Below are 27,012 nucleotides of genomic sequence, written 5' to 3'. Positions count from 1 at the left end.
TCCCTGCAGCACACATGTTCTGTCCTGAATCTATTTTCCAAACTCAGATGTTTTTGGGCATGGAACCTGATCCTTTGATTGCCATATTCGGCGACCCGGGACAGGATTATCCTCTTAGAGGGGCTAAATACACAATTGCGTCCCAAAGGCTAATTCTCCTAACTGGAAAAACCTACAGTCTCCCAGTTATATGTTATGGTTAAGATATCACACAAAGCTAGAGAAACCCAGGTTTATATTTGGTGGACCTGCTGACAGGTTTGAGAAAATGTGGCATTCCTTCCTGGACTATGCTGAATTTAGTCTTTAACGGAACCTGCCAACATTATTGGAAATGCGCTTAGCATTCAGTAGAAAGCTATCCAGCTGCAAGCTAGCCTAGCTTAGCACAAATTAATGGAAGCGGATACAGGCTAGCTTGCAGCTGGATAGCTTTCTACTGAACATCTCTACCATAAAACATTGGCTCATTGACAATAAATGATCTCTATGACCAAAACAGAATACATCATCTTTGGTTCCCAACCCAGGCTGCGGAAGCTGGTCTCGCCCAGCATAAATCTCGAGGGACAGCTTTTTGCAGCAAAAAAGTGTATAAGCTATCTAGGTTGCCACCTAGACAGCAGCCTGAGCGGGGAATCCATGGCTCTCAAAACTATGAGCAAGGTGAATGGCAGAACTACATTTCTGACAAGGAAAGTACATTTACTAGACCCTGAAAGTCTTCGCATTCTGGCAAATTCTCTTGTTTCTTGTTGCTTCGACTATGCTATCTGTTCTTGGTACGGAGGTCTGACCAAAGTTTTAAAAGATAAGTTACAGGTTTCCCAGAACAAACTCATCCGATTAACTCTAGGACTAGCCTCCAGAGCACATGTGGGCAAACAACACTTCCAGTTGCTGGGCTGGCTCCCTCTGGAAGCCAGGTCCGTTCAACTTCAGCTCAACATAGTTCACAACATTTATAATAATAGGGCCCCCTCTTATCTTACAAATTATTTTCAGTGGAACAGGGACATGCATACCCATAACACCAGAGCCAGCATTAAATTCTGGGGAGCCACAAATTGGAATTTGCTACCTTCACAGCTAAAATGCATCAGTAGCCAGCACAATTTTAAGAAAAAGGTAAAATCATGGCGATTGACAATGTCAAAAACTAGATTTTAAAATGCATGAAAATGGTGTCTGATACATTGTTGCATTTTGTACTGCATTTAAAATGTTCATGTCTATGTAGTTTGTCAAATTGTTATTTATGGTCATGTTTTGTATTGCTTGTCTGTCTCAGACCAAGGACAACAATGGAAATAAATCTTGACTTTTTTGTGTAGCATCCTTGACGTTTTTCTGGAATCTTGTATTTTTTTAAATGTCAAATAAAATAAAATAAAATAAAATCATACAGAGAGGAAGCTGGTATCTATCTTCTTGTCTGACTCTGGAGAACACATATGTCATTGTCACACCGCATCATTCAGCAACTTGAACCCCCCCTTTTTTGTTTCGTTTGGTTTAGTTTTGTGTGTATTTTTGTTTGTTTTTAATCCTCTGTCAATTATTTCTAAATATTTTATCCTTTTCATCTCTTAGTTTGTAAAATACAAAAGGTTACTTGCATCTAATTTATTTGTAAAACTGAATGAATGCCAATAAAAAAAAGGGGGGTGGAGTTTGACGTCCATTGTGGCTCCATATTCATTACAATAAGCCTTGACTCATTGGAACGCAACAAGGTGTATTGTTTTACAGTGTAAGAGAAGATACCTGAGGGTTTCCTCATGTCTTGCCTTCCTGTCTGATTATACTCAGGCCCGTCCACACATGGCTTTTGAAAGCTCAGTTCTACATATGACCTCAATCTGCACATAGCAACGGTTGTTTTATGTATTGATCATGATGGGAACAGAACGTGCACCAGGAACAGAAGGCTATACCGGTTTGTTTATGTTTGATCCCTGTTGCTAGCTTTAATTACTTCTTTACAATATATTGTGCCTAATAGTTTTCATCGCTCAAGAAGATGCTCAATAGGCACGCTCGCATTGTTCTTCTATGGGTTTGACGTGACCCATTATTGCCACCTACTGGCCTGGCATGCTTATGTGAGCGTTTTAAATTGCTCTTACGAGATTTTCTAAAACACTGCTGTCGTGGACGGGGAATTGTTTGAAAACGGATGTGGGGGAAATGTGTATTTAGACATATCTGTTTACAAGGCTTCATTACACACAAATATTCTTTTGGATTTGTTTAGCCCACTCATCTAATGACGTTCTGTTTACTGATCTACCCTGTGTACAGGTTTCATTCTGGAGCTAGTTTACTGATCTACCCTGTGTACAGGTTTCATTCTGATGGAGGTATTTGGTAATTACTGTGTGTTTGTGACCTTTTCGGCAAAGTCAGATGTAAAAGCCCAGTAATTAGCAGGAAAGGCAAGGACTGTGGTTCTGGGGAAAATGCATCATCATAACAAAGCCACGGGGCAGGGCAGACCTTGTTATTTAGTCACAACAGGGGATTGCTATATTGCCAGATCATCAGAATTCTACTGATGAAGATGCATTTGTGGTTTGTTTTATCTGCCATGTGAAATTAAGGAGCATGACATCGCATGACATCGCCCAGAAAACACCTGTCAAAAACCTGGGAAGTCTGGGGTTGGTCTTTTTTATTTCCTAGTCTCCCTGGGGTGTGGAGGAGTTAGGCTGGGTTGAATCAATACAGCAATATATCGTGATATTTTGCGTGCCAATATTATATTGATACAGTGATGCCAAGTATTGATAGGGGGAAAATATATATATATATATATATATATTCAGTATATATATATATATAATAATAATAATAATAATAATAATAATAATAATAATAATAATAATACCAAAAATAAATCACATTTTACTGCAATAAAAGTTATTGGAATGAGGTGAACAGTATACTTTGTTAAAATCAACAACAAAACATAAAAGCATAAAAGCATTGCAAAATCATCACAGTAAAAACTAATATTGCATATTTTCCGCAATATTTCTTTTCTACTGTGATGATTTTGCAATGCTTTTTTTTTTTAAACCTTTTTAATGTTCCTTTTTTTATCCACTTTTTCTCCTTATTTTCAATTTTTCTTCCATCCCAATTTCGTGTTTCCAATTCTCCCCTCCCCTGTCTTGAATGTTGCTCGACTATGCCTCCCACTGGTCGGTTGTAGAGAGGATAGAAGCCTTGCATCACGTGTCCCCTCCGGTACACGAGGAGGCAGCCTGTCACATCTTTTCACCTGCCAGCGCAGACTCTCATTGGCGAGGTGTAACGCATTGGGAGGCTCACACTACCCCCGCTACTTCCTGTCTCTGCTGTGCAGGCGTCCCCCAACCGACCTGTAAGAGTCGCTGTCCACAACGTCCAAATCACCACCCATCGACTTCCACCTGCTGGCCCAAGCCGGAGGCAATGCTGACACCCGGATTTGACACCGGAGTCTCTTGCATTGGTGACGAGCGCAATCTCCGCTGCGCCACCCAGCCGCCTCCTTTTTAGTGTTCCTGTGAATAAGTGCATATGTAGCAGATGTTATGAGTGGGTACATGAATGTGTGGGGTGTCAGTGCGTATGGGTACAACAAATGTATGTATGTATGGGTACATCATGGATGTGTTGTGTGATAGAGTGGGTATGTAGGTATCGTTATTTTAGGTGCTGCACAAACCAATCTCGTTGTACTGTATTGTGCAATGTCAATAAAGCTTTCTACTTCAACTACTATAAAGTATATAAAGTAACAAATAATAAAGTACAAGTACAGTATATAGTAAAGTATAATAAAGTAATATAAAGCAACAAAATAATACTGATATATATATATATATATATATATATATATATATATATATATATATATATATATATATATATATATATATATATATATATATATATATATAATATATACTGATATACTAATATACCAGTATATGTATTAGCCTGGTCTCTCTGGCACTAACTCCAGTTCTCCACACTCCCCACAGCATCCATGCAGGTGACTGTTCAGTCACACCGCCACAGCCATCCTCCATGGACCTGTGCACTTAGCTTTGTATACACGGCCTCAGACGTACGTCTGCTCAGGTGTGTTTTAGACGTTTCAGCGTTGTTTTCTCTCTCGTTTGCACAGATGTGGATACGGTCAATTAGGAGTGATGACAACTGCCTTTTTCTTTTCTTAAAAGGTGACACCTGACTAATTAGGCTCAGCCATTCTCTAGGTTGACATCGGGTCAAAGGTCATTAGTATAAAAGTAGCAAAAGTGATTCTATGATGTAAAAGTACTATCCCAGTAGCCTGTCAGGCGTACGTACATCCAAGCTTACACTATTGCTACCCTCCAGCACTGGGCAACAGTGCACACTACTACCACAAAAGCCCCGGTCCCGCTAAAGAATGATGACTCCCTTCCCTTTTCAATGGAGCTGCTGGGCCACAGTGCCTTGAAACCATTCAGCTGGAGTCGGGTGTAAATGGGCGTGCATCTTTAGTGGAAGGCAGGATGGGGGGGAGAGGGAGAGGGAGAGAGAGAGAGAGAGGGAGGGAGAGAGAGAGAGAGAGAGGGAGGGAGAGAGAGGAGAGAGAGAGAGAGAGGGGGGGGAGAAGGAGGGAGAGGGGGAGAGAGAGAGAGAGAGGGGGAGAGGGAGGGAGAGAGAGAGAGAGAGGGGGAGAGAGAGAGAGGGAGATGGGGAGAGAGGGAGAGATGGAGGCATGCCTGTACTTCCTGCCCTCCCATTTCTTTAATGCCCCCCTCAATAGCCCCGCGGCGAGGGCTTTGTCCGGGTCATTGTCACAGGCTTACAGGGAGCCTCTTTGCCAAGTGAGAGGCTTTGGCGACATATGTCACTTCAGTGAATCTCCGTCGCTCCTTTAGCCGCTGGAGTGGAGAGGCGGAGAGGAGGGGCGTTCCATCAGTGACAGGGATGGGAGAAACGTGAGCCTCAAGGCAGGACAGACTGAGAGATGTTGGTCTGAGACAGTTGTTGTTGGAATGCTCCCCTGGCTGCTCCTGTGGGCTACTGTACTTGGCTTTTTTTAAGTTGACATTTGTTTGCTAAAGGTGGACTAAAGAATACAATGACACCAAAGCCTGTGAGTACTTGAATGAAGTGTGTGTGTGTGTGTGTGTGTGTGTGTGTGTGTGTGTGTGTGTGTGTGTGTGTGTGTGTGTGTGTGTGTGTGTGTGTGTGTGTGTGCGTGTGTGTGTGTGTGTGTGTGTGTGTGTGAGAGTGTGTGTGAGTGTGAGTGTGAGTGTGAGTGTGAGTGGGTGCTTGTTGCATGCATTCCAAGCTCTGGACATGAGAAGTGAAAAGAGAAGTGAAAAGCTTTTGATGTGCAAGTGTGAGCACATTATGGCCAGAAAAAGTGAAATATTTTAGGGTAGAGGGTTAGGTTTAGGGTTAGGATTAATGTTAAATTAACATGAACATATTAGCCTAGTATGGACTATGTGTATTTCCCACATGCGTGCGTTCATCAATAATCGCGTACTTACGCAGCCTGTGGGGGGTTGGCCTGGCAGCATGTGGAGATGAGGATTAGCAGTGTAGCTAAGTGAGCACAAGGGTCCCAGGGGATGAGGGTCCCAGACCCACTACCATGTGTTCAGGTAATAGATCCCTTGACCCAAAACAAAGCCTCTCTCTTTGTCTCGTCTCTCTTTGATTTATTTCTTTATCTTTGTTTAATTCTAGTTATGGGGCAGGTGTTTTGACAGCATGCACGTGTAAAGCTCAACGATTTGCCTAATCCACCGGGTTCCTTCAGGCTTCTGCACTAAACAGAGGCTTTGGTAAGGTTGAATGAAACTTGCATGTTTTGGGACAAAGGTCAGAGGGTTTGTTGGTGTCCTGTTGTCAGGATCAACTAAAGTCTGGATAAAAGGCCCAGCGCCTGCCTTGTCAGTGGGAGGAGTAGGCTTGCTGCTCAGCAACGACACTATGGCTTTTTAGGGTTAAAGTATGTTTCTACTTGTAAGGAATGTTGCTGTAAATCACACACATTTCTCATTAGTCTTTGTGGCTATGCCTATGGGAATGGTTTGTTGATGCATGTTATGTGTGTGCACATTCGTGTGTGCGTGCATGCGTGCATGTGCGTGTGTGTGTGTGTGTTTTTTGAAAGAGTGTGTGTGTTCTACCATTCGTAATACCCTCCAGTTTGGATTCAATCCACCATCTAACCAGCCTGCTTCAAGATTCAATCGACAGAAAGATAATCACAGAGATCCTCATTGAGAACGAATGCTCCTCCGCCGGCTCTCCATTTGTTTAATTGAATCTAAATTCGAGCCGTTTAATCCTGAAGCCAGTGTACAGCAATTACCACATTAACCCCTTCTTAACTAAAGGACGACACATGCAGCCCCCCGCCGTGTCTTCAGCAGAACCCAGAGTAGTAGCATAGCAGGTCATTATGTGGTGGCGCGTGATTGGTCAAGAACACCCCCCACCTGAGTCCATTTTGGCAGTGCCAGTGTGCTGCAGTTGCAGTTTGGGCATCGGGAGGAGTAAGCCCTGGAATACCAACGGGCCTCGACGCGCCAGGCCGTCTTCAAGCCTGCCGTCTCTCAGCGCTAGCGGGTCCTCGCAGCCAGCGGCTTAGCCGTTGTGCCAGTAGGGTTTACTGTAAGCATGCCATCCGATGCCACCAGGCTGGCTTTGCAGTTCAGAGGGTAATCCCTAGACAAGCCCTCCGCTGTGTTGTCGTACAAGAGCAGCACAATGAATGAAACACAATGGCCTTCAGAGGATGGGTGGTCGTCCGAGGTTTCTGCCGTCATGGAAGTGGTTACATTAAGTGGGAGGATAAGGTAGGACTCTTGGATTGTATGTCTTGTGTATTTGCGAAACATCTGCGGTTGCTGTGTTTTTGTGTTATGCCTTATGCCTTTTGTTGTCTGCTTTGTTGTTATAATTGCCCTCAGGTTTGCCTTGCTTTGGTTGGAAATACGCTACAGTACAACAACAACAATGCCACTTTTTCAGAGGATTGTTCTGCAATTAGTTAGTTTGTGAAAAAAAAACGTTCATCTGGGATGTTGTAGATTTATGATGCTCTGCCGTGAGAACAGGGGCTTTCAGGGGCCATCCCACTACGTTACCGTTGAAAACACATGTATATATCTGTAACTGAACAAGCGACCTGTGACCTCATAACTCCTGTGACCTCATAACTCCCATCTTTCCGTTTCTACTAGATCCTCCGTGCCCTCAGAGTGCCAGCTGACACCAGCTGATATTTGGATCCAAGCCTTCAACCTGTCATCTCTACCATCTCTACTGATACCAGCTGATATCTGGATCCAAGCCTTCAACCTGTCATCTCTACCGTCTCTACTGACCAGTGGAGGGGGCGATGAGGTCTCCGTGGACCCTGGGCCTGGCTCTTCTCTTGGCCTTGACCTCCAGAGCCTCAAGCCTCAACATCCCCCTGGAAGGTACGATTGGGATGGTGGTGATGAAGACGATGTATGAGATTTAACATCATGTGATGTCATCAAGATGCACAATCTGGAGCTGTGCCAATGGTAGAATGTTGTGCATCTGTTGTGCAGAAGGTTGTAATGTGTTTTCATGCTTAATGAGCTTTACTCCTTAGTAGTCCTTAATCAGGAAATAATTATTATGCTTAGCTAGCAGATACACACTTATCTCCACACATGTGATGGTCACATTTACCGTTTTTCCTAATTTACTCTCAATGGAGCTGCTTCAGATTTTGGTGAAATTACAGGTTCCGTCTTAAAGGGGAACAGTTCAGTATTTGTGAACACGCACCACTCTGTACAAGTGCATTGGTTTAGTGCACTTCCTACTTCCTACTTCCGGTTGCTGCTAAACAAGTACAAGTGCATTGGTTTAGTGCATTTCCTACTTCCTAACTGGCTAACGTTATGAGAGCTAACGTTGCTACCTACTGTACAAGTGCATTGGTTTAGTGCACTTCCTACTTCCTACTTCCGGTTGCTGCTAAACAAGTACAAGTGCATTGGTTTAGTGCATTTCCTACTTCCTAACTGGCTAACGTTATGAGAGCTAACGTTGCTACCTACTGTACAAGTGCATTGGTTTAGTGCACTTCCTACTTCCGGTTGCTACTGAACGGACGTGTTTGTGCGGACCTATTCTCCCAAACTTTCTTGACTGTTTTCATTTTTACGAAATTTTTTCTTAAATATTTATTTTTTTCAACCATTGATATTAACTGATCACTGTGACTTTATTGCTTTTATCGTTATATATGCCTATGTTTGTGTACAGCACTTTGAGCTACATGACATGTATGAAAGGTGCTTTATAAATACTTACTTACTTACTTACTTACTTACTTACTTACTTACTTACTTACTTACTTACTTACTTACTTACTTACTTACTTACTTACTTACTTACTTACTTACTTACTTACTTACTTACTTACTTACTTACTTACTCTCCTAAAGCTAGAAGCAGAAGCAGAGAGAGAACCCTCCAATTGGTGATGTAAACTGGGATGTAAAATCTGCGGCTGCTCCATAGACAATGAATAGGACTTTATCAGGCTATAAAATGTTTGTGTGAGATCTTACACCCAATGAGGTTTATATTCTAGCATTGCTAGAATGTCTGAAACAGAACCGATACATCATTTGGGTGTAAGACCTCACACAGATATTTTATGGCCTCAGAACCCCATTCATTGTCTATGGAGAAGCCCAGATTTGACATCTCAGTTTGGAGGGTTCAAACTGAGTTTTCTCTCTGATTCCTACCTTTAGCTGAGAGTGGTCATGACTGGGCTGTCCGACACCACGAATAACATGCATGGATTCTTAAATTGGGCGGTAGTCCTCTTTAATGATCCATTTAGAAATTGATAATCTCACGAAAAAGTGCACAAAAGCATCCTCAAGTTTCAAGTTTCAAGTTTCTTTAATAGTTGTCATACAGAAGTACAGAATACTTTTATACAAAATGCTTCTTACTGTTACGCTCCAGAGACTGTGCTAGACAAGATACTGTAAGTATGAAATAAAATAGTATAGCGTGTAAAATAGAAGTAAAAATAGAAGTCACAGTGTTCAGTATAGACATATGTATACAATGTTCGATGCAGAATAGAAGTAACTGAGTTACCATACAATATACAATATACTATGCAATGTACTAATATACAATACTATATAGTGCAAAGCAGGAATGGGATGAGGTACAATTTAGGTACAATTTACAGTAAGGTGTACGAGTTGTAGTGCATCCTAACAATTAAATGCTAGCTGTTGCAGATATTAGAATAGATTCGATTCGATTAGATTCAAATGCATTGTCATTATACAGCACAAGTACAGTAAAAAGTGTAAAAAAGTGCAAATGTAGCAGTAAAGTGCAACAGCAATACACTTTAAATGTTGACGGAGAGATACAGATACAATAAAGTGAGTCTTTATCATAAAATGGTTCCAAAGATATTTAATGTTTTGCAAAACATGTCCAGTGTTGTGTGGGCGCCCAGGTTCCCAGGTATTTAATCATTGTGTAATCAATGTACAGGTGATTAAACCGGGTACAACATATACAAATTAGTACTACTTACTTAGTGTAGTGTAGTGCTAATCAGATGTATGTACAGAGTTGTAATATAATATGTACAGTGATACAGGTATAAGGACAGTATGTCAGTAAAGCTACAAGCAAGTACTGTACAAGCAAGTCTATGCAAGCGCAAATCTATGCAAGCATGCAAAATATTTGGCTGGTAGCACATTACAATACCCCCCCCCCCTATACAGCATGTATCAAACATGTGTTCCATGTGTCCAAATCAGGTACATGTTCCATGTGTCCAAATCAGGTTCATGTTCCATGTGACCAAATCAGGTACATGTTCCATGTGTCCAAATCAGGTACATGTTCCATGTGTCCAAATCAGGTTCATGTTCCATGTGTCCAAATCAGGTTCATGTTCCATGTGTCCAAATCAGGTACATGTTCCATGTGTCCAAATCAGGTTCATGTTCCATGTGTCCAAATGTGTGAAGTTAGGTCAAGCACAATCTGAATTCTTGGCCATGACTAAAGGCGTGCCACAAGGTTCAGTTTTGGGTCCTGTCCTTTTTACAATTTATATTAATGATATTGTTTCTTATTTTTATGGATCTCATGCCCATTTGTATGCTGATGACACAATTGTGTACTGTATTGCAGACTCTGTACAGTTGGCCATTGAGAAATAGCAACTTTCCTTTTATGCTCTACAGGATGCCCTTACTAGTCTTAAATTGGTTCTTAATGCTAGTAAGACAAAGTTTATGTTGTTTTCAAGAGCAAGGAATATTAACTTTGATGATGTGAGGATATCTACTGTCAGTGGCTCTTGTATGGAGAGATCGTCACTGAGTATAAATATCTTGGCCTGTGGCTTGACGAGAAATTAACATTTAAGTTCCATGTGGACAATCTTGCCTCTAAACTGCGACAGAAAATTGGTTTCCTGTACAGAAACAGATCCAATTTTCCTCTATTTAGTAGAAAAATAATTGTTGAATCAGTCTTCTTATCAGTTTTGGACTATGGTGATGTAATTTATAGGCATGCTGCGGCATCAACTCTTAAACCTCTGGATTCTGCATATCACTCAGCTATCAGATTTATAACTGGTGACAGATATGATACTCACCATTGTGTCCTGTATGATAGGGTGGGTTGGCCTTCTCTTGCAGAAAGGCGCAACAAACACTGGTATTTATTTATTTTTAAAGCCCTTATTGGTAAACAACCTGTTTATATCTCCTCACTGTTAGATTGGAATATTGGAACCTATTCAACTCGATCGAATGACTGGATGGTTCTTAGGGTTCCTCAAATTTTTTCTGAGCTAGGGAAGTCAGCCTTTTCCTTTGATGCCTCTAACTCATGGAATGTCCTTCGACTCACGCTGAAATTGGAGGTTCTCCCTTCCCTTGGAATGTTTAAACGTATGATTTCAGACCATTGTGTGACTACCTGTAACTGTTTTAGTTGATATTTTTAAATGATTTTGAAACGTTTTTTATTTTTTACTCTGGTGTTTAAATTTCTGTGAATATTGTTTTTATTATGTACTGTACAATCGTCGTTTCTGTAAATGAGGGAAACCTCAGATGCTTACGATTTTAAACAAAGGTTGAAATGAAATATATGTGCAGTGTAGTGTGCAGCCGCGAAGTTGCTTTGTGAAGGGTTTGTACGCCTGGTATGACTTGTTAGTTCAGCGTCAGTCCGCGGTAGCCTTATTGGTTGGGACATGCACAGTGTTGTGTTGCTGTGCACGCGATTGTTCCACATTGCTGACATCTCAACATGGAATTTCACACAAGACAATAGAGGGAAAAGAATACAAGGAGTTTTTTTTGCTCCCATTGCGCTTGGCATGGCTGAGCGGCGGTGGCTGAGCTGAAGTGTAGGAGTTGTGATGCTGAGTCGTGATGCTTTGATAGCAGCCGTAGAAGGGAATGTACTGTAGTAGTTGTGAGGTTCGCACAGCGATTCTGTGCTGTATTCCACATCTCTGTGACGTGTGTGTCTGTGTGTGTGTGTGTGTCTTCATGTTGCAGTGGAGCAGCTGCCAACAATAACAGCCCACACCTCCAGTCCTGTCATTGCCCTCCCATTCGACGACAGCTTTACTATGACATGTGAGGCCAGAGGCAACCCCACGCCAGAGTGAGTGACATCAGCAGAACACATTTGTTTTTTCAAATAGGCTACATCCAGGCCAAAACTTGCAATCAAGCAATCACCCAAGTACAATAGTGTTGTTGTTACTTCACATTTATATTGTTCATATTACACTTATGTATTTAATTTATATTGGTCTTCAGTGCATTTTCTTTGGTTCAGGTTGTGGCTTACTGTATTTTATATACTGGAGTGTTGGACGTCCCGCGATGATGTCGGGGAGGTTGCGACCCTCTCTGCGCCGCCCCCTATCTCCCTGTCTCCGGCTGTCTCGGAGCGATGACCGGAGTGTTGAACGTCCCGTGATTAAGACGGGGAGGACGCAACCCTCTTTGCGCCGCCCCTGTGCTTCAAATAGATTCGCTATCAGCTCTATCTTTAAGCTTTCAAAATGTTCAGTTGCTATCGCTATTAGCTCTATCTCAAATTGTTCAAAATGTTCAGTTGCTATTGCATGCACTCATCTGTGTTTCACTACACACATGAGTGCATGCTTACCACTGTCAGACTGCAACACTACTATCACCGACATCTAAGAAGGGAGATCCCCCCTTGAATGGCCCTTCTAAGGTTTCTCTCCTCCACACTGCCTGTGGTGCATTTTTCCCTATTGTTAGGTTTTAGTGAGTTTTTCCTTACCTTCGCGTGGGGTATGTCTGGGAGTGTTTGCATTCATTCATTTATTTGCATTTATTTTAAATTTGTTGGACCTTATGGTGTTCTTGTTTTGTTCTTGACTTATTGTTATGTTTCTTCTTGACTTGTTTAAAGAAGACGTGTCCGGCCCATGGGGACATTAACGTGTGTTGTCGGGCCTTACAAATACATTTTATTTGATTTGTATATACTGTACTGTCTGCAGTGCCGTCTGGGAGAAATGCGAGGCCCTGTGCGAGATTTAAACGCGAGGCCCCCCCTAAAGGTAAAACTATTTAAAATAAATAATAATATAATAATTTATTTCTTATTTTTATTAATTAATTAAAAAAAGATTGTGCATACAGTCAACGTATTCTTAAATAATAGCGCTGCCCGAGGCTGGGCATACAGTCAACGTATTCTTAAATAATAGCGCTGCCCGCGGCTGGGCATATGATACAGTCAACGTATTCTTAAATAATAGCGCTGCCCGAGGCTGGGCATACAGTCAACGTATTCTTAAATAATAGCGCTGCCCGAGGCTGGGCATATGATACAGTCAACGTATTCTTAAATAATAGCGCTGCCCGAGGCTTAGTGGCAATGCACCTGTACAGTCGTACACCTGGCAGTAACAGGGAAAATGCATAAAACACCCCTGGAACCTGATAAACAAGCTTAAAGCCAGGTCATGCAGATTTGCAGTTTTGCCTTATTTGAATCGAACTCTATAAGCTTTGTACACACGTCACAAACTGCACAAGCACAGTGTGAAATGTTCCCAGAGAGCAACTTGTAAAGCTGGAGTGATCATGTTGAGCAGTAATGTCCAGGCAGCAGAACAGTGCATAGCCAGGCACGTTGGAACTTTAAATCGGTAGGGGGTGCGGCCTTTGAGATATATATTTTTTTTTGCGCAGTGGAGAAAAACAGAGTCGGGACACATTTCCTTTAGTCTACTCTAGCCTGTACCCCCCCAGACATGTTGCTGGCCCCGTCAAGACAGTATCCTATCAGCCTCTCCATGGGCAGGTCGAGGCGTAAAAGAATGTCTTTTATACACAAAAACAGCGTCTCGGCTGTTGTGTCTGGGCCGGGCATTGTAAAAACCCCAAAAGAATATCTACCACTTTCCTTAATATCTACGCTCCTAACACAGATGACCCTGCATTTATGTCAGATATGGTATTGCTTTTCAACGAAAACTGCAAAGGATTTGGGGTCATAGGCGGAGACTTTAACTGTGCACTGAATCAGAAGATGGACAAGACCACACAGTCTAAAAGTAACAAACCAAAGTCCATAAAAGTACTCAAAGGTTTATGCAAAGAAAGTGGCCTAGTTGATGTGTGGCGGGAACTAAATCCAAAGGTTAAAGACTACACTTACTATTCAAACGCCAATGTCTCATATTCTAGGATTGATTACTTTTTGATCTACTCAAGACATCTTCACATGGTAAAAAACTGTTGTATCAATCCAATCACACTATCAGACCATGCGAGAATTGACTTGACCGTTCGTCTGGATGGAGAAAAGTTCACTCGTAGGCAATGGAGATTCAATACCTCATTGCTGAGGGATGAAACATTTAGATCAAAAATGAAGGTATGGATTAAAAATTACATAGATGAAAACAATGATCCTAGCATGGACCCAAACATAATCTGGGAAGCTGCAAAAGCCACTTTAAGAGGACATATTATCTCATACACATCATTTAGTAAAAGGGAAGAAATCGCACACACAAAAGAACTAGAAAAAGAAATTGAAAGATGCGAAGCCCTCCATAAAGTTGCAGCAACAGAAGACAACTGGAAACATTTAGTAACTGCCAGAGCCAAATTAAATATCAAGACTACAAATATAATCATGCAACAAATGAATCAGGTTAGACAAAAACACTATGAATTTGGCAACAAACCCAGTAAACTATTAGCCCATCAACTAAAAAAAGAACAAGCCGAAAGGACTATAAAAGCAATTCGGTTCAAGGGCAACATCACACATCATCCAAAAGAAATCAATCAGGTATTCCAGGAGTATTACAATATACTATACAAATCTCAAAGTAATTACACACAGGAGGAACTGGATAGATTCTTAGAAGGTATCAAAATGCCAAAGCTCTCAGAATCAGATCAAGAGAGTCTTAATGCACCCTTTACCGAACAAGAAATACTAGCAACAATTAATTCAATGCCTATAGACAAAAGTCCAGGACCAGATGGCTTCCCGGCACAGCTATATAAAGAGTACTGGAATGACTTGAAACCCATTTTTATGGGAATGATTAACAACTTTGGACGCAACAAGGCACTTCCTCAAACAATGAGCTTGGCAAACATCACAGTACTGCATAAAAGTGGTAAGGATCCACTAGACTGTTCATCATACAGACCTATAAGTCTTTTAGATCATGATTATAAGACTATCACCAAAGCATTAGCGAAAAGACTTGAAACCATCACGCCGAAATTGGTAAACCCAGATCAGGCTGGATTTGTTAAGGGAAGATATGCTACCGATAACATCAGACGGTTATTAAATATAACCAATCATTTGAATCTAAAACAGAGGCCCTCTCTACTCCTATCTCTGGATGCAGAGAAGGCTTTTGACAGAGTCGAGTGGAACTTTCTTTTTAACGTGTTGCAAAAACTTAATATAGGGTCAAATTTTATCCAGTGGATTAAAGCAATTTATCAAACTCCAAAAGCAGCAGTTATTACTAATGGCAATACATTAGTAATACAAAGAAATACAAAGAAACTTAAACTTAAACATCTGATCCGTTTCTCTTAATGAGAGGAACAAGACAGGGGTGCCCAATGTCAAGCTCATTATTCGCAATAATAATAGAAATTTTGGCTGCATCTGTACGAGACAACATTAACATAAAAGGAGTGTATATCGATAAGGTTGAACACAAAATATCTTTATATGCTGACGACATTGTTCTATACATTGAGCAACCAGAAAACTCCTTATTACATCTGTATAACACAATCGAACAATTTGGAAAGTACTCAGGATACAAGATAAATTATAATAAATCTAATGCATGTCTCCTACATATGAAACCAACAAAAGAAATGCAGAAATCCTACCCATTTCGATGGTCACCAGGAGGCTTCAAATACTTGGGAGTACACTTTACACCGCAATTAAATGATTTATTTGAAAAAAATTACACTCCTCTTACAATTGAAATTAACACAGATCTAGGTAGATGGGACAAACTACCCCTATCCCTTCTAGGAAGGATAAACGTCATCAGGATGAATATCCTTCCGAGATTGAACTTTCTCTTTCAAAATGTACCCTGCTACCTATCTATAACATATTTTAACATATTGAATAAACGTATCTCAAAATTTATTTGGTCCAATAAAAAACCAAGGATTAAATTACTGACTCTTATGAAACCTGAGTCCATGGGTGGTCTAGGTCTTCCCAATCTCCAACACTACTACTGGTCAGCCCAACTTCGAACTATAGTATCATGGTCATTGGGAGGACCAGACTCACACTGGATACAGATAGAAGTGGGACAGGTTGATCCTTTACCTCTAAACTCTCTTTTTTTTATAAAGAATTTTGACAAAATAGAAAATATAAAGCAATATTTCACGGTTGTGAATACCCTATCTGCATGGAAAGATTGCTCGAAAAAGTTTGGCATAACTAAATGCATCTCTGTTTATTCACCTATTCATCAAAACCCTGACCTAAAAAAATATTTTCATTCAACTGATATAAACAAGTGGAGACACTTGGGGGTAACTCAACTTAAAGACCTTTTTCATAAAAACTGGAAATTAAAAGCATTTCAGGAGCTAAGAGAAGAATACAACATTCCTAACTCAGACTTCTTAAAATATATGCAAATTCAAAGCACTTTAAGTTCACTTACTAAAGAAAACAAGTTAAGCTTTGAAATGACAGAATTGGAAGAAAAACTAACTACCTCATCCACAATTAAAGGTAAAATCAGTGAACTATATGAAATTCTAATTAATGAATGCCAAACAGTCTTCCCAGCTCTATTAAGATGCTGGGAGACGGACCTGGCAACGAAATTTGAAGAAAACAATTGGCAATCAGCTGCGCCTGCCATAACACCCCATCCCTATTTGCATCACCCCTCAGTGGAAGCCCCTGGCGCCTGAGGGGGGGTATAGGGGAACAGACTCAGTTAACTCTTCAATACCTGATGCTGAGGCTGAACCTGTCGTCTCTGTCTCTCTCTGACGTTTATCAGATTTAGTGGGACTGTCACTGGGACCGGCGGGACGTTTAGAAAAGAAATCGGATATTTTTATTTTCTGCGAGTGAGACATTCTGTGCTAGCAAAGTCTGACTACTAGCTAAAATCGACTGACTGCGCAAGCACTGTATCACAGTAGCTCAGTGGTTCGTGGCGCGTGGGAAGGGCGGGAGACGGGAGGTGAATACAATTAGTTGTTTCACCTGTCATTCAATCAGTCTGTGACAGTCTGTCATCACTCGAAAATCTACTCTGCTGCAATCTTGTCGGTTTTACACGTATGATTGTGTACGTACAGTAGTGTAATGAATGAATGAAAACTTTATTTAACAGATTGGAGAATGGCTACAATACACAGTACGGCTCAATACACACAATATTAAAATGGTGAAGTGCTTTGAGCAGGATAAACGTATAATATACAGTGTTACAGTTATACAGTTACAGTATATAATATACAAATATATAAATATTGTCATAAAAAAATAAAAACATTAAAAAAAATAAAAAAAATATTTTTTATTTTATTCTTTGCAAAACTGCTACCGCACCCCCCCTTCCAACGTGCCTGTGCATAGAATTACTGCACATTCAATATTGATACCGGAGTGTTACGAACGGGGTGGCGATGAAGGGAGGAGAACACAGTTGCAGACAAGGAAGAGAGAACCGAGACGATAAGCTTACGGCACGCAGCGTTATTTCTTCTGCTCCGATGCTGCACATTTGGTTTTCAAAAGTAGGATGCTCTTGGCCAAGACATCCACTCGCTCCTGTGGATAGCGCCGAATAGACCCCGTACCTGTACCCCCTCCCCTCGTGGATAATACCGGTCTTCTTCACATCTCTCTACCGACTACCAGACCGACGCCAACCAGCTCCCCCTAGTGTTAGTCCTCCCACGATGCTTTGCACAAAAGTAAACGGGTCATTGAATGAAACAATAGTATATCTGCAGAGCAGCAGAGCCCGGAACACTATTCTACAAACGTGTCTAATGTGAAATATATAAGCATGTAAGCAAAACTAGATTGTAGGCCTGTGATGGAAAGTGATTGTTAACATTCTATTTATTTTTATTTTTATAAAAAAATAAATATATATATATTTTTTTCTTTTTCTCGCGAGGCCCCCCTTCTCGCGAGGCCCTGTGCGACCGCACTGCTCGCACGCCCCTAGCGGCGGCCCTGACTGTCTGTCACTCTAAGAACCCTGAACAAATAAAGGTGTGCTTACATTCCTCAGATAAAAGCTGGTAGGACATTCCAAGGGGTGGAATGGTTCCACATTATGACTTTAATAGACATGTTACACATGTCAATAGTCCACAAAAGTGTCCTTTTTCAACCTGGGAGGCTGAAATCTTGTGTGTGTGTGTGTGTGTGTGTGTGTGTGTGTGTGTGTGTGTGTGTGTGTGTGTGTGTGTGTGTGTGTGTGTGTGTGTGTGTGTGTGTGTGTGTGTGTGTGTGTGTGTGTGTGTGTGTGTGTGTGTGTGTGTGTGTGTGTGTGTGTGTGTGTGTGTGTGTGTGTGTGTGTGTGTGTGTGTGTGTGTGTGTGTGTGTGTGTGTGTGTGTGTGTGTGTGTGTGTGTGTGTGTGTGTGTGTGTGTGTGTGTGTGTGTGTGTGTGTGTGTGTGTGTGTGTGTGTGTGTGTGTGTGTGTGTGTGTGTGTGTGTGTGTGTGTGTGTGTGTGTGTGTGTGTGTGTGTGTGTGTGTGTGTGTGTGTGTGTGTGTGTGTGTGTGTGTGTGTGTGTGTGTGTGTGTGTGTGTGTGTGTGTGTGTGTGTGTGTGTGTGTGTGTGTGTGTGTGTGTGTGTGTGTGTGTGTGTGTGTGTGTGTGTGTGCGTGCGTGCGTGCGTGCGTGCGTGCGAGTGAGTGAATATGCATACGTGGTTGCAGCTTTTGCGGATCTGCGCTTGTTTAGCTATAGGTTTAAATGTATTCGGAATCCTTATGAGCTGCCACAGAGGTGACAGATATTCTTCCTGTAGTCCAGAGTTCAGATATCTGGGTTTCTTTTCACATTAAATACGATTGCTTCACCAGATACAAATGGACAAGAAACGGCGAAGACTTCGTCCCTCCCCACGACTCCATGCTCCAGACGAGACGAGACAACGGCAGCTTCGCGCTGCGCTACAAGCACCTCGCTAAGTTCCAGGGGAGGTACCGCTGCTACGCCTCTAACAAGCTGGGAGCAGCCATGACGGAGGAGATTGAACTTATTGTCCCCAGTAAGTAGCGGTTCAGACGCAGTTCTTTAACAACACTGATTGGTTGTTGTTTTATAAGATGACTCTTTTTTTTGTGAAAAGGTGCTGGATCTCAAAAGGAGCCCCGGGAACAACGGGCGGGGAAGCAGATGAAAGCTGCAATGTTTTAATTGGCACATGAAAGCAAGTGTGCAAACTGTCTCGGAGAACAATAATCCTTGGCCTATTTTTATACCTTCAGTAAAAACGTGGTTAACATCCACGGTCGAATTTTCCTCATGAAGACAACTTGCCGTCTGCGATTTGACAGTCGCTTACTTCCTTTAAAACCTCCTTCCCTAGAAGAAGTCAAAGAGGGGAGTACGATTTAAGAGTTGGAAGTGGTCCAAGAACAAACTGACCAGCCTGAATATGGAAAAACAATCCCTTTCTTGGATGTATTGCGTCTGTTAAGTGCTAGTGTTTACAGGACACAGCCAGGCTGAGAATGGGGTCGGCGACCTTCACAGCTTGTATACCATGTTCTCAGGGCACTTGAGCAAAAAACAATGCTGGTTTATTTTGTACATAATCTGACACATATCCAAAAACTCTAAACAACTTTGCACACATTCACTTAGTTTGACAGTTACTGTATTGAGAGTAGGCTAAATGAGTGAATGCATATGGCCACCAGTGATGTCATTGGGGACATTGAGGCCACATCCACACGGAGACGGAACCGATCTTTTTTCGTTTTCATTTTTAAAAAGTTTTCCGTAAACACAAAATCGTCTCAAGAAATATGTGCGTCCAAACAAACCTGAACCGATGACGCAATAGCCCACCTCTCCCTTAACCCAAACCCAGCCAACAACATGAACAACATTGGCGCCATACAGGGTTGTTGCGTTCGTGATGCAGAAGCTATTGAGCTTGATCATCAAGCATTGAACATTGAACGTTTTTAGGAGCAATTTAAAACATGTTTTGTCTCGGATCTCAAAAATCAGTTTGAGTTTGAGTTCATTAGGACCTCTTTTAGCCAATGGCTACTCTTCCAAGATTAAAAAATTTCAATACAAAATATATAGACAAACCAATAAATAAGATAGGCCTACACGTAAAGAATCAGTTACATTAACTCTTGATAGCCCTGCACTACTAATATAATCAATGTATCCATTATTTGCAGGGAAGGTAAGTTCTGTGCGGCTGTAATTGATTGTGTCTTGTCACACGACAGTCTAAACAGTTGAGGTATTCTCATTACAGGGTGCCGTTGTCGTGAACAGGAAACATGATGATGGGAGAGTGTGCGCACCACAACAGTGTCGCTCTCGCTTATTTCTTTCATAAACTAGACTTTGGCGCTATAATCTCTAGGCAAAAGAGCCCCGCTTGGTGTTAAGCTTTGTTTACTTTGGTCTGACGTGTGGGTTGGTGTTTAGTATCATATTATACTTGGTAGAGCCTGAGATGTGGCCAGCAGCAGCAACCGCTCCCCTATATACCCACTGACATCTAACCCACACATCAGACAAAAACAAAAACTGTAAACAAAGCGCAGTACCATGTTGTCATCTTCTTTCTGCCTAGAGGTCGCTGTTTGACGGGTTAGTCAGAGAGAGAATTTTTTTTTTCGTCAATGTCTATTTTTTTCCTTCCAGGTATTCCAAAGTTCCCTAAGGAGAAAATTGAGCCCCTTCTGGTGAATGTGGGAGAGCCGTTCGTACTGGTGTGTAACCCCCCTGAGGGCATGTCGCCTCGCAAGATCTACTGGATGTCTATTGGTGAGTTTGCGAACAATCACAGTGGTTGAAGGATCAAGGAAAGAGGGCAGGGTTTTGATAGGTCTATTAAAATGGAGGTTTACACCTTCTTTGTTTTCGGTGACCCTGCAGGGATGTCAGAATGTTCTTGTGACTCAAGTAATTGAAGTGAACAGAGGTGCAAAAACTGCTTTTTAGCTGCAACTGACAACTATTATAGGTCTGTCTGACAAGCAAGATGGTACATGAATAGAGACCTGACATTTCCCATAATGATAGGTGTCAACCCAGGGGTGGCACTATGATTCAAGTAAAAAAAATCTAAACTTTGAAAGGTCATAAATCCTTCACCATAAGTCTGCTCGGGGAGCCAGGGATAGAATGGAGTCTCTGTTATTCATCAGTTATGCCTCAATCTGGTAAATTAGTTTAATGTTGCTTTGCGGTGGAATTACCCTTTAACTACATGACCAATATTTGTTCATTTGTAATAGAGTCCTCCTATCAGTTCTGCTAGAGTGATGTCTGTGGAGCAGGGGACAGAACAGTCCTATCAGTTCTGCTAGAGTGATGTCTGTGGAGCAGGGGACAGAACACTCCTATCAGTTCTGCTAGAGTGATGTCTGTGGAGCAGGGGACAGAACAGTCCTATCAGTTCTGCTAGAGTGATGTCTGGGGAGCAGGGGACAGAACACTCCTATCAGTTCTGCTAGAGTGATGTCTGTGGAGCAGGGGACAGAACACTCCTATCAGTTCTGCTAGAGTGATGTCTGGGGAGCAGGGGACAGAACACTCCTATCTGTTCTGCTAGAGTGATGTCTGGGGAGCAGGGGACAGAACAGTCCTATCAGTTCTGCTAGAGTGATGTCTGGGGAGCAGGGGACAGAACAGTCCTATCAGTTCTGCTAGAGTGATGTCTGGGGAGCAGGGGACAGAACAGTCCTATCAGTTCTGCTAGAGTGATGTCTGGGGAGCAGGGGACAGAACAGTCCTATCAGTTCTGCTAGAGTGATGTCTGGGGAGCAGGGGACAGAACAGTCCTATCAGTTCTGCTAGAGTGATGTCTGGGGAGCAGGGGACAGAACAGTCCTATCAGTTCTGCTAGAGTGATGTCTGGGGAGCAGGGGACAGAACAGTCCTATCTGTTCTGCTAGAGTGATGTCTGGGGAGCAGGGGACAGAACAGTCCTATCAGTTCTGCTAGAGTGATGTCTGGGGAGCAGGGGACAGAACAGTCCTATCAGTTCTGCTAGAGTGATGTCTGGGGAGCAGGGGACAGAACAGTCCTATCTGTTCTGCTAGAGTGATGTCTGTGGAGCAGGGGACAGAACAGTCCTATCAGTTCTGCTAGAGTGATGTCTGGGGAGCAGGGGACAGAACAGTCCTATCTGTTCTGCTAGAGTGATGTCTGTGGAGCAGGGGACAGAACAGTCCTATCAGTTCTGCTAGAGTGATGTCTGGGGAGCAGGGGACAGAACAGTCCTATCTGTTCTGCTAGAGTGATGTCTGGGGAGCAGGGGACAGAACAGTCCTATCTGTTCTGCTAGAGTGATGTCTGGGGAGCAGGGGACAGAACAGTCCTATCTGTTCTGCTAGAGTGATGTCTGGGGAGCAGGGGACAGAACAGTCCTATCAGTTCTGCTAGAGTGATGTCTGGCGAGCAGGGGACAGAACAGTCCTATCTGTTCTGCTAGAGTGATGTCTGGGGAGCAGGGGACAGAACAGTCCTATCAGTTCTGCTAGAGTGATGTCTGGGGAGCAGGGGACAGAACAGTCCTATCTGTTCTGCTAGAGTGATGTCTGGGGAGCAGGGGACAGAACAATGGGAATTCTGAATTGAAAAGTAGTAGAAAATTCCCACCATGTTTGGATTGCAGCACATTGTGATGCTGTGTAGCTCAATGGGTAGAGCTTGGTGCTCTGAGCATGGCACTAATATTGCCAGGGTTAGGGGTTTGATTCCCTGAATACTGAACAATTTATGCAGTCATTCCATTGTAAAACTGTTTTGAAAAAGAAAAGCGCTATAGAAATTCAGCCATTCATTCTACATAACATAAAACAGCTTCAGAAGTGTTTTAGGTCACCCTCTCTGAGCACAGCCAACTCTCAGTATGTTGAGGGGGCGTGGCCTTATCTTTACTAGAGTTCAAGTTCAAGTTTGGTTTTATTTGTCACGTATAAAGTACATGCACATTACAGTGAAATGCTTGGTTCTGTTTGAGCCCCAGAGAATGTGCTTCATACAGTAAAAAGAAGTAAACATTATAAAGTCCACCCACTATACAAAATATACAATATACAATATACAACCTAAAGTACAAAATGCAAACAATGAGGTACAGAAATTCAAACCAAAAGAAAAATAAAACCCACGCGGCAGCAAGAGCACATAACAAAATAAAGTTTTGAGAGGAGTGGAACAGCCATGTCAGACTCAGAGCACAGGTGGAAACATTGAGCTACACTTTCTAACCTGCCCACTGTACCAAGATATCAGAGACATATCTCCCCATGAATTGCAAACACCCAAAGAGAGTTTGAAAACATGTATTGTGCACGTGTCGTTGACCTTAACGTGCGGTTTCGGTTTACCGACAATTGGCACAGTTGGATCTCACGTGAATCGATACTGTTTCGGTAGGTACCTTTAAAAGTACCGAATTCGGTACCCATCCCTAGGTGGAACACATGTGTCTGCCCTTGCACAAAACGAAATAATGTTACGATATTAATATAGCCATCAATACCTTATGCCAAATGATTAGGGCCTATTACAAAAGAAATTAAAAATAAATAACTGTATTTATCAATTAACAAGTCCGAGTCCGAGTCTGCACCTTCCGACTCGGAATGTAGAGATATTATTTTAATATGTAGACCACTTAGTTTAACAAAACTAAAATACCACTTACAGCACCGCTTAATGACAGAGACCAGTTGTTGAGGTGAAATCAGAGGGAGATGTTGTAAACAAAACATTGAAGTAAATTAGTAGGAAATGGATTTCATGGAATTGTTTGTAATTATCCACCTTAACTCATTGGACGCCATGCATTAGCCTCATCCTGTAGTAGCTACCGCCATCACTGTAAACGGTGGGAGTCCCTCACCTTGTTTGCAGGGCTATAACTATTTAAATATTATAGCTATATGCAATACTATGGCCCATTTGACATCGAGTATCTATCGTTCAAGATGTGAAAAAGGAATATTTTTTCCATCCATACATTCTCGTTTTATACCGTGGTGAATATAAGTATGGTTTTAGAGTGGTCTGGGGTCATTCCTGGAAGGCTAGTAATAGGCCGCGACGCATATTATACTTAATCCATTGGCATTTCGTCCCTATACACGCTACAATAAAAAATTCAAATGCATATGATCAGTATATTATATTATGTTCCATCATGCATGTATGAAAGAGGGGGGGGGGGGTCGTTTATGATTAATTGATTGTCAATAACTGTGAGAACTGGGGTCTGGAGCACAGCCCAATTGCTGAATACACGAGAAGAGATAGGAGTGGTTTCAAGGGTGTTTAATGTCAAATGAGCAACACAGGAATTGGGGGAAATAGAACGGGGTTATGTTCTGTCTTGTGGCTGCCCCCCACAGCATAATGAATCCGCCGTCGGATTGACGATTCAATGCGATCGAATGAAGATCTTGATCCACTTTACAAGAAAACTCCGCCCGGATGACTTTCAATGACGCAAAGCCAGAGCACAGAGACACAAAGGGAGTGCATCGGCCGCATACCACCAGGCGGCGGTATCGGACCGTTGCGATCTCAGACACATTGCCACACAGTACCACAGCATACCTGGATGATTTATGAATGGAAATAGCGAATAAAAGAAATAACGATACAATAACGAGTATACTCGTTGTTGGCAGTATTCGATTGGCGGGCTATAACGAGTACTCATCGTTGGCAGGGAAAGAGTTAAAGGGGAATTTCCACTCTGATTGTGGTGAGTAAAATAATGTCACAGCCAGCTCTGTACATATCATCAAGCTAAGAGATAGAGCCCTAAAGTACTGCATGTGCTCCAGCTTCCTGTTGTACAAAGGACTACAAATGGAAAAAAAGGGGGCGGGTGTCAAGACAATGGCAGTCAAAGATTGACACTCAAACACAAACACACAGAACCCAGAAGAATTTACTCCTGCTTACTCCATTACCTGGTGAGAGAGAGAGAGTGGTAAGCTAATCTAGAGAGAGACGATCGAGGTTGTCAGGAAATTCAAACTACCCAGCCCAGTTTAGTTCTTGTAGATTGATTGATTGATTGAGTGAGGGCACCTTCCTCGGCCGATGTTTCTGAGATGGCTTTGGCAAAATGCCTCAATCTGGTAAATTAGTTTATAGCTCCAAAATGTAGTTAAACACATGATTTACCAGTTAGCATGCGCCGTCCCGCATATGGGACGTTTTTAGGATGATTTGCCCACCGGCACTTTGGCGACCCCTAGTGGCTCGGGTGTGCATATTTTGTAATACAATATATATATATCGAATTGAAGGCTTATTTGTTGCCTGTCAATATCGGCAAAATACGTTCAGCGGTTCTCGAGTTACATGACGGTATTTGAGGCTTGTGCAAAGTAAACGGTATTGCGCAAAATACCACTCCAGACTCTTGGTGCAGTAGTTCCATCAATCTAGATCCGATCTTGAAAATGATTGTGGAGGGTTGTAGCCAATGTTCCCTCAAATTTTTGTTCGGTTTGAGCAAAGACTCAAACCTCCCGAGCAGACATTAGCAACTACTGAGCAACATACGTCACCTGCCGATTAACTGGTTAGTTGATAAGCGGCGGTTTGTAAAAAATCTGAGAATTTTTATTTCCCTCAATGTCTAACATAAAAATCTATATATTTAGCTGATACACAGAAATAATACAAAAAGGCATATTATATTTATTTTACCATTGATTGACGATACAGAGCAAAGTCCTTACTTTGGCTGTGGCGGTGTGAGTCGTGTCACTAACTTTTGTCTTTTTAGGAGGCTGACTCGTCATTATTTTATTAAGTGAATTATAATGCGACTTCAAGGGTGACCATATTGTGATTTTTTTTTAAAGAGGACACTCTGCCTTCAGCCTCAAGATACTTAATGATACTCGAAGTTTACTCAAAGATGCCTTATCATTTTAATATATTTAAAGTATGCCTCCTCTGTATGGATATAAAATTATTGTTTATATTATTTTATATAACAAAATAATATCTCTCTATAACCAAAGTTACTCAACATGCTGTATTATGCCTAAAGTAATCTATCTGACAAATCTCAAGAAAATAACTAAATCAACCTATGACAAAATAATATATATTTTCAAGTCTTACTGGACAAAATAAATAGCAAGAAAAATAATGTATGTAAAAATAAGTAATGTTCTAAATAATACCTCTTCTGTATTAGAAAATCCATCTTTAAAAAATATATCTTTATCTTTTCAATGTAATGTAAATTATAAAACAGTAACCTCACAGGGTGGTTGGGTGGCGCAGCGGACATTGCACTCGTCACCAACGCAAGAGACACCGGGTTCGAATCCGGCTGTCGGCGTTGTGTCCGGCTTGGGCCGGCCGTCATACTAACTCAATTGGCAGAGTTAGCGGGTGGAAGTCGATGGGTGGTAATCTGGACGTTGTGGACAGCGACTCCTACAGGTCGGTTGCACAGCAGAGACAGGAAATGGCGGGGGTAGTGTGAGCCTCCCACACGTTACACCTCGCCAATGAGAGTCCGCGCTGGCAGGTGAAAAGATGTGACAGGCTGCCTCCTCGTGTATCGGAGGGGACACGTGATGCAAGGCTTCTATCCTCCCTACAACGGGCCAGTGGGGGGCATATGCGAGCAACGTTCAAGACAGGGGAGGGGAGAATTGGCACAGTGAAATTGGGATGGGAGAAAAATTGAAAAAGAGGAGAAAAAGTTGATAAAAAAAAACAGTAACCTCACAAAGATACTAATTTAAAAGTGCACTATGCAGTTTCAGATTGGTTGCAATTAGTGTACTAAACTAATTTATTACACACATAATCCTTAGAATGATTGTATCATAAGCATCTTATCAAACCAAAACATCATTTTGAGGCATCAAAATAGTTTTAAATTATTTTCTTTCTCTCTCTGTATAGCTGCATTCTTCAATCAATTCGGTCAACTTTGCCATCAAACTCTTGCCTCGCACTGCTTTGTTTGTAATGTTTTTCTGTGTTCATGTGAGCTTTGAGATCGCCAGCACCTTTATTAGACACAGAAACATAATGGTCAAGCTTTGCACGCGTTGCACTCCGCTTCCAATTAGTCTCGACGGGACGATAAATTGGGAATTTTCTCTGCAGTTGATCTGTAATGTACATTTTCGCCTTGGCA

At 41.9% G+C, this 27,012-nt stretch overlaps 1 protein-coding gene across 5 annotated transcripts in view; it reads left to right on the top strand.

The window, feature by feature from the left end:
- LOC311243566 (neural cell adhesion molecule L1-like protein) overlaps positions 1-27,012 on the top strand; it is a 222,594-nt gene that overhangs the window by 93,105 nt on the left and 102,477 nt on the right. For all 5 annotated transcript variants that reach the window (XM_084332833.1, XM_084332831.1, XM_084332829.1 and 2 more), the window contains exons 2-5: positions 7,251-7,490; positions 11,625-11,733; positions 18,701-18,888; positions 20,517-20,639. In XM_084332833.1, the coding sequence (XP_084188959.1) occupies positions 7,409-7,490; positions 11,625-11,733; positions 18,701-18,888; positions 20,517-20,639 (502 nt within the window). In that variant the 5' untranslated portion in view covers positions 7,251-7,408. The remainder of the gene's footprint in view (positions 1-7,250; positions 7,491-11,624; positions 11,734-18,700; positions 18,889-20,516; positions 20,640-27,012) is intronic.

This window comes from Notolepis coatsorum (assembly GCF_963971535.1).
Source record: "Notolepis coatsorum genome assembly, chromosome: 17".
NCBI lineage: Eukaryota > Metazoa > Chordata > Actinopteri > Aulopiformes > Paralepididae > Notolepis > Notolepis coatsorum.
This window is presented reverse-complemented; position numbering and strand designations above follow the sequence as displayed.